Source organism: Astatotilapia calliptera, chromosome 5 (assembly GCF_900246225.1).
Source record: "Astatotilapia calliptera chromosome 5, fAstCal1.2, whole genome shotgun sequence".
Lineage (NCBI taxonomy): Eukaryota > Metazoa > Chordata > Actinopteri > Cichliformes > Cichlidae > Astatotilapia > Astatotilapia calliptera.
The window spans coordinates 22,014,233-22,028,594 of record NC_039306.1 but is presented as its reverse complement, the minus strand read 5'-3'; the positions used below and the strand labels follow the sequence as shown (position 1 = coordinate 22,028,594).

Sequence of the window (14,362 nt, the reverse complement as noted above, 5' to 3'; positions counted from 1 at the left end):
GTTTGTTTTCTTTCAAAGATTGGGAGGAACTTGGTGTTGCTTTCACTCTCATGTAGGCTGCACTGCATTTCCAGCACCTCCTGGTGTCAATGAGAGGCGTTGGTCACGTGTTAAAGATTATAATCTTTTGAGCTTCTTAAATCGTTCATCTTCAGGTGCCACAGCAAAGTTTCAGGTAAGCTCGGTGAGAAATGAAGGTTTGTCTAATGAAATTATGCAGACTGCTTTGTTCAGCCTTGAGTCTGCCCTTGCACGCAATGCAGGTCATAGGGCTGCGTGGCATGTACAAACGCCTTTTTCCCTTGCTCGCCTACAATGTGACATTTTCATACAACGACAAAATGCACAGAGTCAAGAGGGAGCTTTTCCGAAACATGGCCAAATTTGCAGATACCGATGGCACCCTCCGCCTGCTGGAGATCGGGTGCGGCAGCGGAGCTAACTTCAAGTTTTACCCTCACGGCTGCACGGTGACCTGCACTGACCCCAACCCGCACTTCGAGAAGTACCTGCGGATGAGCATGGACGCAAACCAGCATCTGACTTACGACAAGTTTATGTGCGTCTCCGGGGAGGACATGCGGGGAGTACGGGACGGCTCTGCGGACGTTGTTGTCTGCACCTTAGTCCTGTGCTCTGTCAGCAATGTGCAGCAGGTCCTGCAGGAGGCCCGGCGCGTTCTCAGAACAGTAAGTAACGTCTCGGTGCTGCCTTCAGGCTCAGTAGGATTTATTTTATTTGCTGCTAACGCGCATGAATGGCATTGTAGTCGGTTACATGAGGTCGGCTAGTAAATTCATTATGTGGCATTAAACACACTCGGTGTGTTATTACCACCATTTCCCGGCTTCTTGTAGAGCAGTGGACAACATATCCAATTTAACTGAGTCTTATTTACATCGCGTTACATCAGAACAACAACCTACTCTCAACATGCTTTACATCAGATGAGCCCCAGGCACTTGGCAACAGTGAGAAGGAAAAACTCCCTTTTAACAGGAGGAAACCTCTGGCAAAACCAGGTTCAGGGAGGAACAGCCATCTGCCACAACGGGTTGGGGTAATTTTAACCCAGAAATCATCTTATGCAATGAATCTGGTTAAAATATATCACCGGCTGCTTAAAAAGTATTTGGCCCCAACTTCCGCCAATATGAAAAGCTAGGGCTAGAGACTGGGTAAATATCTGTAGCTCTAGAAGCCCTTCTTCCAGAAGTACTCAACATGTAGTATAGTCAGTGGCATCTCAAGTGATGAAATGAAATGAAGCCATTCTACAAAGTATTAGACTGGTTTCTCTGTGAAGTATCTACTTATGCAGATTTTGCATCATCTGTGGTTGACCCACTGAAGGTGATATTTTACCTGAACCTCACACGTCTTGCATGGCATTTGAACAACTCTGTTAAATATTTTAAGTTAAAATATGCAAAAGACCGCACTTTTAAAGTAGACTTCTTTTTCCCTTTATGCTTGTCAAGAATATTTTTTACTGTTAGCAAATCCTAAAATATCTGATAGATGTATGACTCCAATGGTTATACTGGAATCGCCACACCCCTTCTTTGTCACACTTCATCTAGTTTGAACCAGTATCAGCCAGAAAGTCAGCCCCAGTGTATGTATAACCAGCATTACACAACCACACATGAACACAATGTAATCTTTTTTGCTGACTGTGTTTCAGGGTGGCGCCTTCTACTTTTTGGAACATGTTGTCTCAGATTCTTCATCCTGGACATACTTTTTGCAGTATGTGTTTGAGCCTCTCTGGTGCTTTCTCGGGGATGGATGCATGATTACCAGAGCAACATGGAAAGATATAGAGGTAGCTGGTTTTTCCGAGCTTAACTTGAGACACATTGATGCTCCAGATGTCAGTTTGATGATCAGGCCACACATCATGGGATATTGTATTAAATGACGGCATGGTGGACTGTGGAGTTTATATTAAAACATTCAGGTTATACAGTGACATACATCCTAAAGCAACACTTGTAATGGCCTGTCCAGAGTTCACATATGAATTTCAAACTACTAGTTGAGGTCCAAGTTCAGGCTGGAGGTTTATTTTGAAAGGCAGCCCATCTGAGTGCACACAAGTTTAAAATTCTGAAAAAAACCTGAAATTATTTTCATTCATCCCTGTAATTATAACAGATCTGCTTACATTTTTATTGCAATACATTAGCCACACTACATAAATTGAGTGAAAATATATTTATTTACACAATCAGCAACATTTCATTTACTGTTTTGTTCTCCTTTCCCTTCCCTCCCATGATGTATATAATAAATATTACCTGGACACTGTGCTTTTTTTCCCTGATTGTCTAAGGAACGGCCATAAAACACCCAAACAAACCACACTTAATTTTGTTTGTTTCCTTTCTCTCTTACCTTTTATATTGCATTGCACAAATATAAGGAATGACAATTGTAACATCTCCGTATAGGGAAATGAGGGGAAATGCTGGTTCATAAAATAAACAAAATATGTCTGTGTAGTAATTATATAGTCAAATTTCTGCAGATGTTGTTTAAGAAAAAAAAATCCAACAGCAAAGTTAAAAAAAAAAACAAGAAAAAAAGGAAAGGGATACATTTAGAAACTGAGACTCAACATTAAAGCTCACAATTTCACATCTCCCATTATTAAAAATGTACACAACTATAAATGTTATAGCATTAGCATTTTTTAAAAACAGCAGGTGGAAAAATGGCCAATTTGTATTTTTTTCCCGAGTAAATGTCACTGCTATAAGTCACTTTTTTTTTTATATATCAAACAGAGTAAAAAAACAAAACAAAAAACAAAACCCTGTAGAATCTCAGCCTGAAATGAAGTGTTCCCAGAAACCCCATCACGTCCAAATGGCTGAGGTGCACCACTGTCACACTACGTCCCAATCCATGAACATTATTCACACAGGTTAACCTGTTTTAACACAATAAAGATCTTTTAATGTTTTGAGTTCTTCAATCAGAGTCTTGTTTTGGTTCTCGAGAACAGCTACGCGGTTTTCCAGGCATTTAACATATTCCTTTTTCTTCCGTCGACATTCACGGGCTGCCTCTCTGAAAACAGGAAAAAAAAAAGTGTTTCACAATGTGCACTATAAACTTATTGATACGGTGATAGAGGATTTTGTCCAATCCCTACCTCCCCAACTATAACTATAAACATAAAATGAATGTACACAAAGTAAAAGCACCTGGGGCATTTTCACACCTATAGATTGTTTTTTCGGGTCCAAATCAGTTGATGATTTTGTAAACTTATAGCTTTTTCATACAACTTGTTAAAGCTTCCCCATCCAGGCGGAATATGAGACATTGTTTTACTCACAAATACACTGTGGATTTACCTGTTTTTTGCGAGCCTAATTTCTCTTTTCATTGTTGGATCATCAGTTTTAGTCTGGGACAGTCCCACAGGAGACGTCATAACTACAGTCTGAGGCAAGGAAGTGGATGTGGGTGCTGTGCGGATCTGGTACGTCTGCACTTCTCCTCCTGCACCTGTGTGGAACAATAGTCAAAGAATTACAACTGGAAAAACAAGAGTTTTGCATGCAGGCATGAGTTAAGATGCTTGATCAGTAATTACTTCTCAGTTGACCAGAACTATGTACAGTGGTATAGTCCAACAAGACATATGTTACTTCACTTGGCACACACGAGGAATTCTTGTGTTCACCTGAAATTTGAATTATTACTGCTCGGGTTTGTTGGCCTTTTTTCTACCCCTCTTATTTCAAAAGAATTCAAACTTATGTGACTCAACTAGCAGTTTGGGTTTGTTTTTCAAATAAACAATAATTAGACTGAAAAATAAAAAGACATCTTGTTGGAAGTAAGATGGTTCTTATAAAGAACCTTACAAGCTGTATTTGGCAAGTTACTACACACATACCACTGAGCAGATAAAATCTAAGAATGTAAAGATTTTCAGACACAAGGCCACTACACAATATGCTGCATGGTAGGTAAGTATTTAGTGTAGTATGTGTGTTTTTCCATATTCTACTGGTCCGTGGTATGTACTACAGGATGTTGGAGTAAGCTCCAGGAAGACTTGTGACTGGATTTACTTTTTTGATTGCCAATCCTACATTGTTCTTGTAGTCAGAGCCCCTTGATAAGGCACCGTCATCTGACCGGAACATGTTATGAGAGAGCATAATTTAGCTGAACACATTTAAGCTCACAAAAAAGTAATCAGGAAAAAACTGCTTGAAAACTCTGGCAAATTTTATTGACTCACCTTGTACAACAACCTGATTGCTAGGCACCAGTATCTGCTGTCCATCGGGTGTCTGGGCATACTGAAGGATGGTGGTGCTTGACTGGGCTCCACCAGAGTTGGCCATGGTGACAGCCTGAAGTCCCTGAATGCCTTCGGACCCTGGAGATGCCAGCTGGATTGTGCCATTTGCAGCTATGGTAACTAGAAAAAAATTACACAAAGAGTATTAGAAGCTGGTAAAGCAAAAGTAAAAGTTACATTTTTTGTGAGTAGCTCAAGTACTACAAAAATTCTAACTTTCAGTATAGCGCTCCATGTATATAGAGCTCTTTTCCATATATATATATATATATATATATATATATTTTACATTTCAAGGCAATTCTTAATTTTGCAATTCTTAATTTCGCAAGTCAGCGAGAAAGATTTTGTAGGTTCTCCTTTCAAGTATAACCGAAGGGAAAAGCTCTTACTGTACTGGCCGCTGCTGGTCTGGTAGATTGGTGTGGTTGGTACTGTAACACCCGTAACTCCTGTGGATGTGGGACTGCTGTCCTTTCCCTCAATGTGTGCCACTTCCTCTGCTGAAAGGTCATTCAGGATTTTTCTATAATGTGAAAAAATGACAGTTCCTGAATTGTTGTTTATTAAACAAGAACTGGGTTTTCAGTTTCTTTTTGTTTGTTTGTTTTCCTTACCGATATGAAGGCCGCCTCGCCAGTATTTCTCTGGTTTTTTGAGTTGCTGCTCCACTGTCTGATGAATCCTGTGAGTCTTCACTGTCTGTACCCAGGGCCTTGAAAGTAGGTGGTCAATTATGATATAAAAACAATTTAAGCAAAAGGTCCATTTGAAAATAAAATAAATACAGAGCTGAGAAAAGCAGCCGGTCTTACATGTGTATTTTGCCCCTGAGGGGACTGAATGACTGATGACTGTGCAGACTGGATCACACCCTGAACCTGAAACTGACCACCAGGCAGCTGCACAACAGCTACAGGAGAACCACCCAGTGACATCTGGAAAAAAAACACAGAAAAGTTCTAAATGTCAAAAAACTGTATGTTTGACATAGTAGCTTGGTGTCAGTGAGTGTGTGTGTGTGTGTGTGTATACATACACACAAGTGTGCTCCGAACTTTTGAGAACAACAGAAATATTAATAAGGATATAAGGAAATTTTCACTCAAATTTACACACAACATACTTTTTATTTTTGCCATATTTAGCCACGAAGCTTCCTGTGGCACGCCGGTGTAGTTTTAGTAGAGGTAAATTCGTCTTTAATTGTTCACAAAAGCTTTTCCCCTCCCTTTTTTAAAAGACATTCAGTAGCAAGGGCAATATCCAATTAGTATGACTAAAAATAACAAACTATAAAAGGATATCTTAAGAAAAATTATCTTTAAAATTATTATTTATAAACCCGACAAGCTGATAACAATATGATTCCACATAGTTGCTTTTTGTCACATGTAAGTCTTCATTTATCCTCATTTGGACACCATGTACTTTAAGTGGATAGTTCATAGATATTGTGACCTTAATAGTACTACAGATATGAATTGAAACAGCTTTATGAAATAAGAAGCAAGATTAAGCCAAGCAGACTTACTACACTACAACCTAGAATGTATTTGGTTTTTTCGTTTCAATTTTTCTTTAATCCATTTTAAGTAAACAAATTTAAGGTGTGTGACAGCAAGAGTTGAAAACAAAAAACTTCATGAATGAACCTAAACATGAAGCTGTAACAAAAGGTCAGATATGCGCTTTCAGCCTGGCATTCATAAGTGGCCTTGTATTATCAGCAGTGCGAGAGCAGCTGTAGTATAGCAGTGATACTTCTTAATGCATTTTGAATCTATTAGTTACCTGGTGGCCTATCTGTGAGAACTGAGAGGTTGTGATGGTAGTGGGAATGGTTGCAGTCTGTGACTCAATGCCATTGCTGACCTGCTGTACTTCTTCCATAGTAACTGGGAAGAAATAAGTCATTACCGTTTCATAGTGGCGCTAGTGTTAACAACAACTTTCTGTGGCGGGGTGGTACGCCTGTGACATGTTGTAACCAATCCGCTGTGGCCTTCTCTGCTTCTTTTCCTCTACTACTTAACACCATTAATACAATCACTGTGAAGAATATATGAGCGGTCAAATCACAGTTTATTTAATTATTCTGCAGTTTAAAAAACATGAATTACAGCCAACTAAAAAAAAACAACTTCCTCTTTGGTTAGGTCGCGCTAGCCCAAATGCAACTAACGTTGCAAAGGAGTTACGAAACATGCCTAGGCCCGACAGTCAACAGTTTCAACTTTTTTTTCTTTATTCATTTATTGCTAATTTTACAATGTGCAACTTCCATCCCAAGCAAACGTTTTCGGGTGAAATAAAAGCTCCTCACTGCTAGAATGATCTAGATCACTAAGGTTACACTTGCTAGTTAACGGTAGCTAACGTACAGTAAAACGGATGTTGAGCAGTTTAAATCTTATAAATCGATTTCATAGCAACATCCGAGGCAAGTTTCTCTCCTCCGATTCAAAGGATGGACAAGCTTTTGTCTGAATGAGCAAATATGTGCAACTCTGTCACTGGCACGCAAGTTACCGCGTCAACAGACGTCAGCGATACGGGGAGCCATTAAGCTAACTACACCTTCCCTTTTCGTAAAACGGCGAGGAGTTGACGAAGTAGCAGCCGCCATTACCGCCACAGCCGAGCAGACAGCCACACGAGCACAAAATTGCCGCTCAGGCAGCTGAAATTTACCTTTTCAAATGCAGAGAAGCTGCTCTCGCTCACAGCGTGGACTTCCTGCGATTTGGGTATAGACCTTTGATCAAAAAAAGTAATCCTAAAAGTACTTAGCACCGAAGGCTAAAAGGCTAAAAACATAAAGATGTCAGCTAAAAAAATCGCTGACCACTTTTTTCCCAAAGGAAATGGGCGGTGCTGCTAAAGCAAAGACGCATTACGTAACAGTTTCTTTAGGCTTTGTGATTGGTGAGAAGAGTTTGAACAACTAGTAAACACAGAGAAATGAAAAGTTTACTTCATTATGTTTTCAGGGAATAAAGACAATTCTGACTATTCGAGCTGCAACATTTTCTGAGATGTTGACTTGAAGAAGGTTCATTTAAACGGATCAAAGAATGACAGGTGTGAAATGCTCTATCTGTGGACAGCCTCCTGACACATCTTCTCATTTGTTTTTGTCTTCATGTTAATGGTTAATATAGTTGACAACATTTTTTCTGATTCTTCTCTAGTTGTTGCTGATTATGCATTTTATATTATTCATGTAGTGCAGGTTCTTGCCACGTTCTACGCATTCTCAAATCAAAATTTGCACACAAAAGGCCAATTTTTTTTCTTGCTTTTAATGAGACAACAAACTCAACTATCTATGATATTACACACACACACACACACACACATATATATATATATATATATATATATATATATATATATATATATATATATATATATATATATATATATATATATATATATATATGACTTTGTGCAGAGCATTCAAGACTAAATGTTTGCAACTTTTTAATGTCGTCCTTCTGTCCTTTTGAGTTTGATATCTAATTTGATTTTTCTTTTTATGATTCTGTCCTGATTTGATGATGCTAGTGTCTTCTTAGTTATTTTTGTTTTTTAATTATGTTTTAAATAGAAGTTGTAATTTTTTTACTATATCTATGTGATTTAGTAATCGATTGGGGCGATCGTGGCTCAAGAGTTGGGAGTTCGCCTTATAATCGGAAAGTTGCCGGTTCGAGCCCCGGCTTGGACAGTCTCGGTCGTTGTGTCCTTGGGCAAGACACTTCACCCGTTGCCTACTGGTGGTGGTCAGAGGGCCCGGTGGCGCCAGTGTCCGGCAGCCTTGCCTCTGTCAGTGCGCCCCAGGGTGGCTGTGGCTACAATGTAGCTTGCCATCACCAATGTGTGTGTGAATGGGTGGATGACTGGATATGTAAAGCGCTTTGGGGTCCTTAGGGACTAGTAAAGCGCTATATAAATACAGGCCTTTTTTTTTTAACATTTAAATTTGACAAAAATATTACATATTTTTTAGATCATGTATAATGTAGTATGTTTTGTTGTTAACGCTTCTTAGACACTTGCCACTTTTATGTACGCATGTAATTTAATTTAGTTCACATGAATTTAATTTATATAATGCCAAATCACAACAACAGTCACCTCAAGGTGCTTTATATTGTAAAGTGTAGACCCTACAGAAAATGGAGAAAAATCCAGCAATCAAACAACCCGCTTGGCCAAAGTGGGAAGAAAGAACTCCTTTTTAACAGGAATAAACCTCAGGCTGAACCAGGTTCAGGGAGGGGGTTAGGGGTGAAAAAAATCTCAGTACCAGTAAAAAAAAAATCCCCTCTGAAGTCGCATCAATGGTTTGACCCATTTGCTAAAAGTTATGTTCATGTTTGTTGCATATCTTTTAAAAGACTGATATGTTTTCAGCTCGGAGTCAGTGACAGCTGTGCAAATGTAAATCTCAAACTCCATGAGGCAATTTTTTTCAGATTTGACACAAACTGACACAGGCATGAACTAGTTATGGTGATTATGGTCAAGGTCATTGTGACCTTACAAAACATGTGCAAAATTATTGGTAGAACTGCAGAGCCTGTTACTTGAGAATATGACCCAGGTTATTCTGTAATAGGTTCAAAAGATGTATCCTATAGAAATACACTCACTAAATGTCTGTGTGCAGGTGTGCCTGCTGAAAATATGGCAGTGCAGAAAAGATAAGACTGCAGCTCTGTAAACCTACAGTGTGTCTAAGTGAGTGACTTATGTAATTTTTCACAGAAAAAAGGTGTTGAGTTGTTTTCACATCCTTTCAGAGAGAATCAAGACTTCTACTGCATATAGTGTGGAGTAGGTAGAAGTTACTGTAAATGAAGCACTTACACTTAACTTACACTTTGTTATGTGCTCCCATTCAGCAGCTCCTTAACAAAAATAAAAATTTAAAAAATCACCCATTCCCATGGTAGCGCGTCAATGTATTTAGGCATGTGGAAATGGTCAAGACAACTTGCAAGAGCAGTTGTCCCCTAAGAAGGGGGATTTAATGTAACTTTGAACATGGTATCCTTGCTGGTGCCAGAGTGATCTGAGAGTTTCAGTAACTACTGATGTATTGGGATTTTCCCCACACAGGCATCAATAGAGTTTACTGAAAATGATTGGAGAAAGAGAAAATATCCAGTGAGCAGCAGGTCTCTATGTGAAAATGTGCTTTTGATGCCAGAGGCCAAATTGCTTCTCCCGATAGGAAAAGACGATAATTCAAATAACAACTTGTTACAACCAAACTATGCAGAAATACAAGACATCTACCTTTGAAGTAGATGGGCTACAGCAGCAGAAGACCTCATCGGGTGCCAGGTTTGTCAAGGCTAAAATTCACATGGGCTCACTAAAATTGGAAAAAGGTTTCCTGGTCTGCTAAGTTTCGATTTCAACATTCGGATGGCAGGGTCAAAATCTGGCTGGAAACATAAATCCATCCTGTTATATCAACAGTTCCAGCTGGTGGTGGTGCAGTAATGATGTGGGGGATCTTTTCTTGGAACATTTGGGGCCCCAGCTGAGCATCGTTTAAACACCACAGCCTACGCGAGTCACTGATCATGTCCATCCCTTTTTGACCACAGTCTGTGGGGATGCAGTGTGTACAATAATTCAAAGAGTGTAAGATATTTAGAGTAATAACAGTATTCATTAGTAAGCTCAAGAATATCCAGACACTTGAAATGATTAAATGGTTCTTTTTATTCTGCATTACTTATACATAAAGTATAAAACAAAGTACAACAAACCAAAATAGAAAATAAGTGAGAAAATGGGAAAGTGTACCACCTTAGTATTATTTTTTTTAACTATACAAGTTGAAACACCTCTGTAGCAATAAAGATTAATCAGTGGATCACACCTTCTTGGAGCAAGTTTAGATTTCACCAAATAATTAAAATACAACATACTAAAGTGTGCATACACAAAACATTGACAGAACAACTCAAGAGATGAATACAGTCTTAAGTACACTACTGATTAAATTTGTTCAGTCCTCCGTTCTTAGTAATTACAAAATGTATAAGCATCATGTTTATTTCACCAGACTGTGCAAGCTTTGAAAAGAAATTACACCGTCGTCGGGATTGCATAGTGTGTAAGAACTCTGACGGAGAAAAAAAGAGTGGAAACCAGAAGAAGCCCTTGTAGACTTCCCAGTGAAGCAGGTTGATGGTAGATGGACACTGGTTGTCAGTTACCCCTCTGTATGCTTATTAGGTTTGTGACGCCTCATTTTGACAAATGTCTACATTTTATGGGTACTCTTCACAGATTGCACCACGGGACCAGCTGGTCCATCCCTGTCCTAGGAGTTTTGTTCCCTGAATATACAGTTTCAAACATATTTAAATCCCCTCCCTCCCCCACATTTGTGCCTCAAGACAAGATGTGCCTCAAGACAATTCCTTCTTGTGCTTGGCTGAGTCATGCAAACATTCTGCTGCAACTGTAGGATGCAGTGTTAAAGCTAAGATGAAGAGCTATTCGTTTTTTTAAATATATATATATATATGTGTGTGTGTGTGGGGGGGGGGGGGGGGGGGATTTGAAACTAGGCAAAAACAAGTATCAAGCTGTAAAATTACATTACATACTTAATGTAACATTGAACGGGGATAAAGTTCACACATTAGAAACCTGCTGTTAAGTACCACCAGTGCAAAGTGCAGTCATTAAATGATTATCATTCCCAGTTATGTTAAAGTTGTTTCTAAAATGTTTGGCATGACTGAATGTTATAATAAAACTACAGCAAAAGTCCAAACAGAACAAAAAAACCCCCAAAAAAACAATTACTATATACATGTTGATATTCAAGGTTCATCACTGAAACAGTACGATCCAAAACAAACAAACTTTTACTTCTCTGAGGAGCACAAGGAGAAGCACGAGTTCGCAGGAATCCAACTACAGTTTGCAAATATATCTAGCTGCTTTTTATTTATTTTTTTTTACCCATTTTTCTGCATTACCTTTCATTATCAACCAAAGATGTTTTAAATCTGGCTAAGCTCTGCAGATGGATTCACAAGTGCTTCTAAAAATCCAGTGACTGAACACAGAAAATAATCCAGATACATAATGATGGTACTAACAGCATTGCTTTTGCCATTCAGAGTTAACTATTTACAAAGTTGCACAAAGACAAAACACAGTTTGAATGAACCTTCTAGCGGTGAGGGGAGAAACGGGCTGAACTTTTACATACTTGCTCTATTGTGTAAAGTAAACTTAGAGGGGCATGGCTCTTTTGCAAGTATGATGGTAATGGATTATATATGAACACTTGTGGGGCCTGCTTTTTCTTACAAAATAACCTGGTAGCCTGAAAACAGTCATAATATTGTTTTTAGCCTTCTCCGTAGACACTCCCCCCCCCCGCAGCGGCTGATAGAAAGTTTCCTGGCATTACCAGCAATAGTCCTCCCACTGACACCTCAAAAGTCCTCAGCCAAGATTCATCACACACATGCTCCTGAACCATTTATAATGCCTCATTGTTATAATAAAATAGAGATTTTTTTTGTGAAAGTGCAATGTTAAATTCATCCTGACTAATAATGCTTTAAAGTTATTTACCTTTATCCTCCATTACATAGCTAGTGTACCACTTCGAAACTGTTAAACTGTATTTACAATCTTCTTTCTGCTACTGTTGTAATCTCCCTGTTGGGTTCTTTATCTACAAACCATCAACCGAGAGAGCTGAGTAAGCATCTATACATTTTTACAATTAAAAATATCTATACAGTTACGTACAGTATCTAAAATAAAAGGAGGCCCTTGTAAGTACAGTACAGAATACGGCCTCTTTCATCTTTTGCTTTGATCCCTTTGGATATCTACCAGGATTTCAACTACTATTCAGACCCAAAGGAGAATCAACAGCCGTTCAGGGTAAAGTCTTAAAAATTAAGTTAGGAATGTATGGCTGTTTGAAAGTTTTATAAGGCAAGAAATATATTAGGGCAGGAAAATCTATTTGGCTTCATTATTAAGGGAAAAAAAAGCATTTTAAGTAATGTCCACAGACTTGCTGTTATTTTCACAGTTTGCCCTCTTATTCATCTGTATTAGTGATAAATGACGAGGGCTCAGCAGATGCGTTTGTGTGCGTCTGAAATGTAAAAATATTTCAAGTTGCAGATTGAAGTGCAGTTGCGGTGCGTAGACACAAAAGGGAAGGTTTTTGTGGTAACGGCCTGTTGTATGTGTTGTTCCGTCCCTTCTGCAGAACAAAAAAAGAAAAGAATAGGAGCAGCAGGGACTTTTTCTTTTTTTGCTTCCAATGTGCGACATGCACATGTTACCTCTTCCCCAAAATTCTATATATTGAAAAAAAACAAAAAAAACAAAAACACAGTGAACAACTCCAAGCATCACAGATCCAATCACAGACATGCATGTGGCCAAGATATGCTGGTGTCACACAGGGCTAGGTGTCAGTATATGTGGTTCATGCTTTTGCCTTACACCTCAACCAAGCCAGTAGCCAGATGGCGGGATAATGGCTAAAAAATTATTATTATTATTTTTAAATCCCAGAACACCACCACAAGTGCTCACATGTTGTAAGCAACATAGATAGGATCCAGCTGGTCAGCGAGGAAAGAGTCACGAAGGTGCATGCGTTGCTTTTCTCCCCTGGAGTTGATCGGAATGACACCGGGGTCAACGATGACCACCACACCCACAATGAGGTGGTGCTCCTCCAGCACCACGTTGGTTATCAGAGGCACCAGGTCCAACGCATCCTGCTCTGAACCACACAGCTCCGACACCACCACCAGCAGGTTGGTCCACGTAAACACAGCACTGTGAGGCACAAGGACGAGGCACTTAACAGCAGTGTCACGATGAGGAATAATAAAAACTAATCGGATATTACGTTGTGATGACAGCCTAAAATGTAATCTTTTATTAAGGCAGTGGGGTTCCAAAATTTATACACAAAGGCTCAATTTTACTGCTTTTACCTTCATGTTTTCAAGGTTATTTTCTCAGTTGCTCCTCCTTTGAAATTAATTCATCACTTCTTGTATTTCTTTCTCCCATAAACAACAACAAAAACAGCTGATTTCTAAATGAATGTAGACATAATATTTTCAATGATTATCTGCAAGGTTTATATTTCTATCCTTATTAGTACCAGCCAGGCTTTTTACTCACGCCAAGGAGGTTATGTTTTTGGCAGCGTTTCTGTGTGTCTTTCTGTCTGTAAACACAATAGCTGGAAACATTTTGAATGAATTCTGATAAAACTTTGTAGGGTCATGTTAATGATCCATTAAAATCTGGCTTAAATCCATGAAGTTGTTCAAGGTCAAGTTAATGATTTGTTGGCCGAGAATTGACAGGAATCTCAGAGGTGTGGTATGTTTTGTCAAGATACAGAAAGTACTGTTTAAACACTTCAAATATGACTTCATACGTGACCTCTGACTTATCCTTCAAAGTCCATCGATTCCTCTGTAGGTCAAAATGATATTAATGCTATATTGACTTTGTTTGCATTAACAGCATATAGGAACATGTTCATAACATGTCTTTTATCCTTAAAACTATGTTTGTAATTGTACTGCCTTTAATTGTGTTGACAACGTTTCAGAAATGATACTGTTACATGGGGTTTTTAAATATCACAATATACAGTGGGGCAAAAAAGTATTTAGTCAGCCACCGATTGTGCAAGTTCCCCCACCTAAAATGATGACAGAGGTCAGTAATTTGCACCAGAGGTACACTTCAACTGTGAGAGACAGAATGTGAAAAAAAAAATCCATGAATCCACATGGTAGGATTTGTAAAGAATTTATTCGTAAATCAGGGTGGAAAATAAGTATTTGGTCAATAACAAAAATACAACTCAATACTTTGTAACATAACCTTTGTTGGCAATAACAGAGGTCAAACGTTTACTATAGGTCTTTACCAGGTTTGCACACACAGTAGCTGGTATTTTGGCCCATTCCTCCATGCAGATCT

General features: G+C 38.8%; 3 protein-coding genes across 11 annotated transcripts in view; 1 reads left to right on the top strand and 2 right to left on the bottom strand.

Annotated features, from left to right (window-relative positions):
• The first annotated feature begins 68 nt into the window (after positions 1–68).
• Positions 69–2,315, top strand: LOC113022573 (methyltransferase-like protein 7A). Of its 2 annotated transcripts, XM_026168095.1 has the most exons (3): positions 69–175; positions 350–689; positions 1,688–2,315. In XM_026168095.1, exons 2-3 carry the CDS (start codon positions 375–377, stop codon positions 1,922–1,924), a joined length of 552 nt encoding a protein of 183 aa, XP_026023880.1. In that variant the 5' UTR covers positions 69–175; positions 350–374; the 3' UTR covers positions 1,925–2,315. The 2 variants fall into 2 exon arrangements, with proteins under 2 accessions (XP_026023880.1, XP_026023879.1); XM_026168094.1 differs by having other exon boundaries at positions 69–689.
• Positions 2,152–7,217, bottom strand: atf1 (activating transcription factor 1). Of its 2 annotated transcripts, XM_026168091.1 has the most exons (8): positions 7,025–7,217; positions 6,125–6,228; positions 5,146–5,268; positions 4,948–5,045; positions 4,723–4,856; positions 4,268–4,450; positions 3,369–3,522; positions 2,152–3,078 (listed from the first exon to the last, which is right to left on the bottom strand). In XM_026168091.1, exons 2-8 carry the CDS (start codon positions 6,221–6,223, stop codon positions 2,934–2,936), a joined length of 936 nt encoding a protein of 311 aa, XP_026023876.1. In that variant the 5' UTR covers positions 6,224–6,228; positions 7,025–7,217; the 3' UTR covers positions 2,152–2,933. The 2 variants fall into 2 exon arrangements, with proteins under 2 accessions (XP_026023876.1, XP_026023878.1); XM_026168093.1 differs by lacking the exon at positions 6,125–6,228 and having other exon boundaries at positions 7,025–7,214.
• Positions 7,218–10,055: 2,838 nt separating this feature from the next.
• The window catches only part of dip2bb (disco-interacting protein 2 homolog Bb), a 53,420-nt gene continuing 49,113 nt past the window's right edge, over positions 10,056–14,362 (bottom strand). For all 7 annotated transcript variants that reach the window (XM_026168084.1, XM_026168086.1, XM_026168085.1 and 4 more), the window contains one exon: positions 10,056–13,192. In XM_026168084.1, the coding sequence (XP_026023869.1) occupies positions 12,940–13,192 (253 nt within the window). In that variant the 3' untranslated portion in view covers positions 10,056–12,939. The remainder of the gene's footprint in view (positions 13,193–14,362) is intronic.

Bases quoted from the DNA above. Each gene is read 5' to 3' on its own strand.
- atf1 (XM_026168091.1), bottom strand. From the start codon at position 6,223: ATGGAAGAAGTACAGCAGGTCAGCAATGGCATTGAGTCACAGACTGCA. The intron at 5,269-6,124 runs GTAACTAATAGA...TTTTTTTTCCAG, and splicing joins TCTCACAGATAGGCCACCAG to ATGTCACTGGGTGGTTCTCC. The intron at 3,523-4,267 runs GTGAGTCAATAA...TGTTCCACACAG, and splicing joins CAATCAGGTTGTTGTACAAG to GTGCAGGAGGAGAAGTGCAG.
- LOC113022573 (XM_026168094.1), top strand. From the start codon at position 192: ATGAAGGTTTGTCTAATGAAATTATGCAGACTGCTTTGTTCAGCCTTG. The intron at 690-1,687 runs GTAAGTAACGTC...ACTGTGTTTCAG, and splicing joins CCCGGCGCGTTCTCAGAACA to GGTGGCGCCTTCTACTTTTT.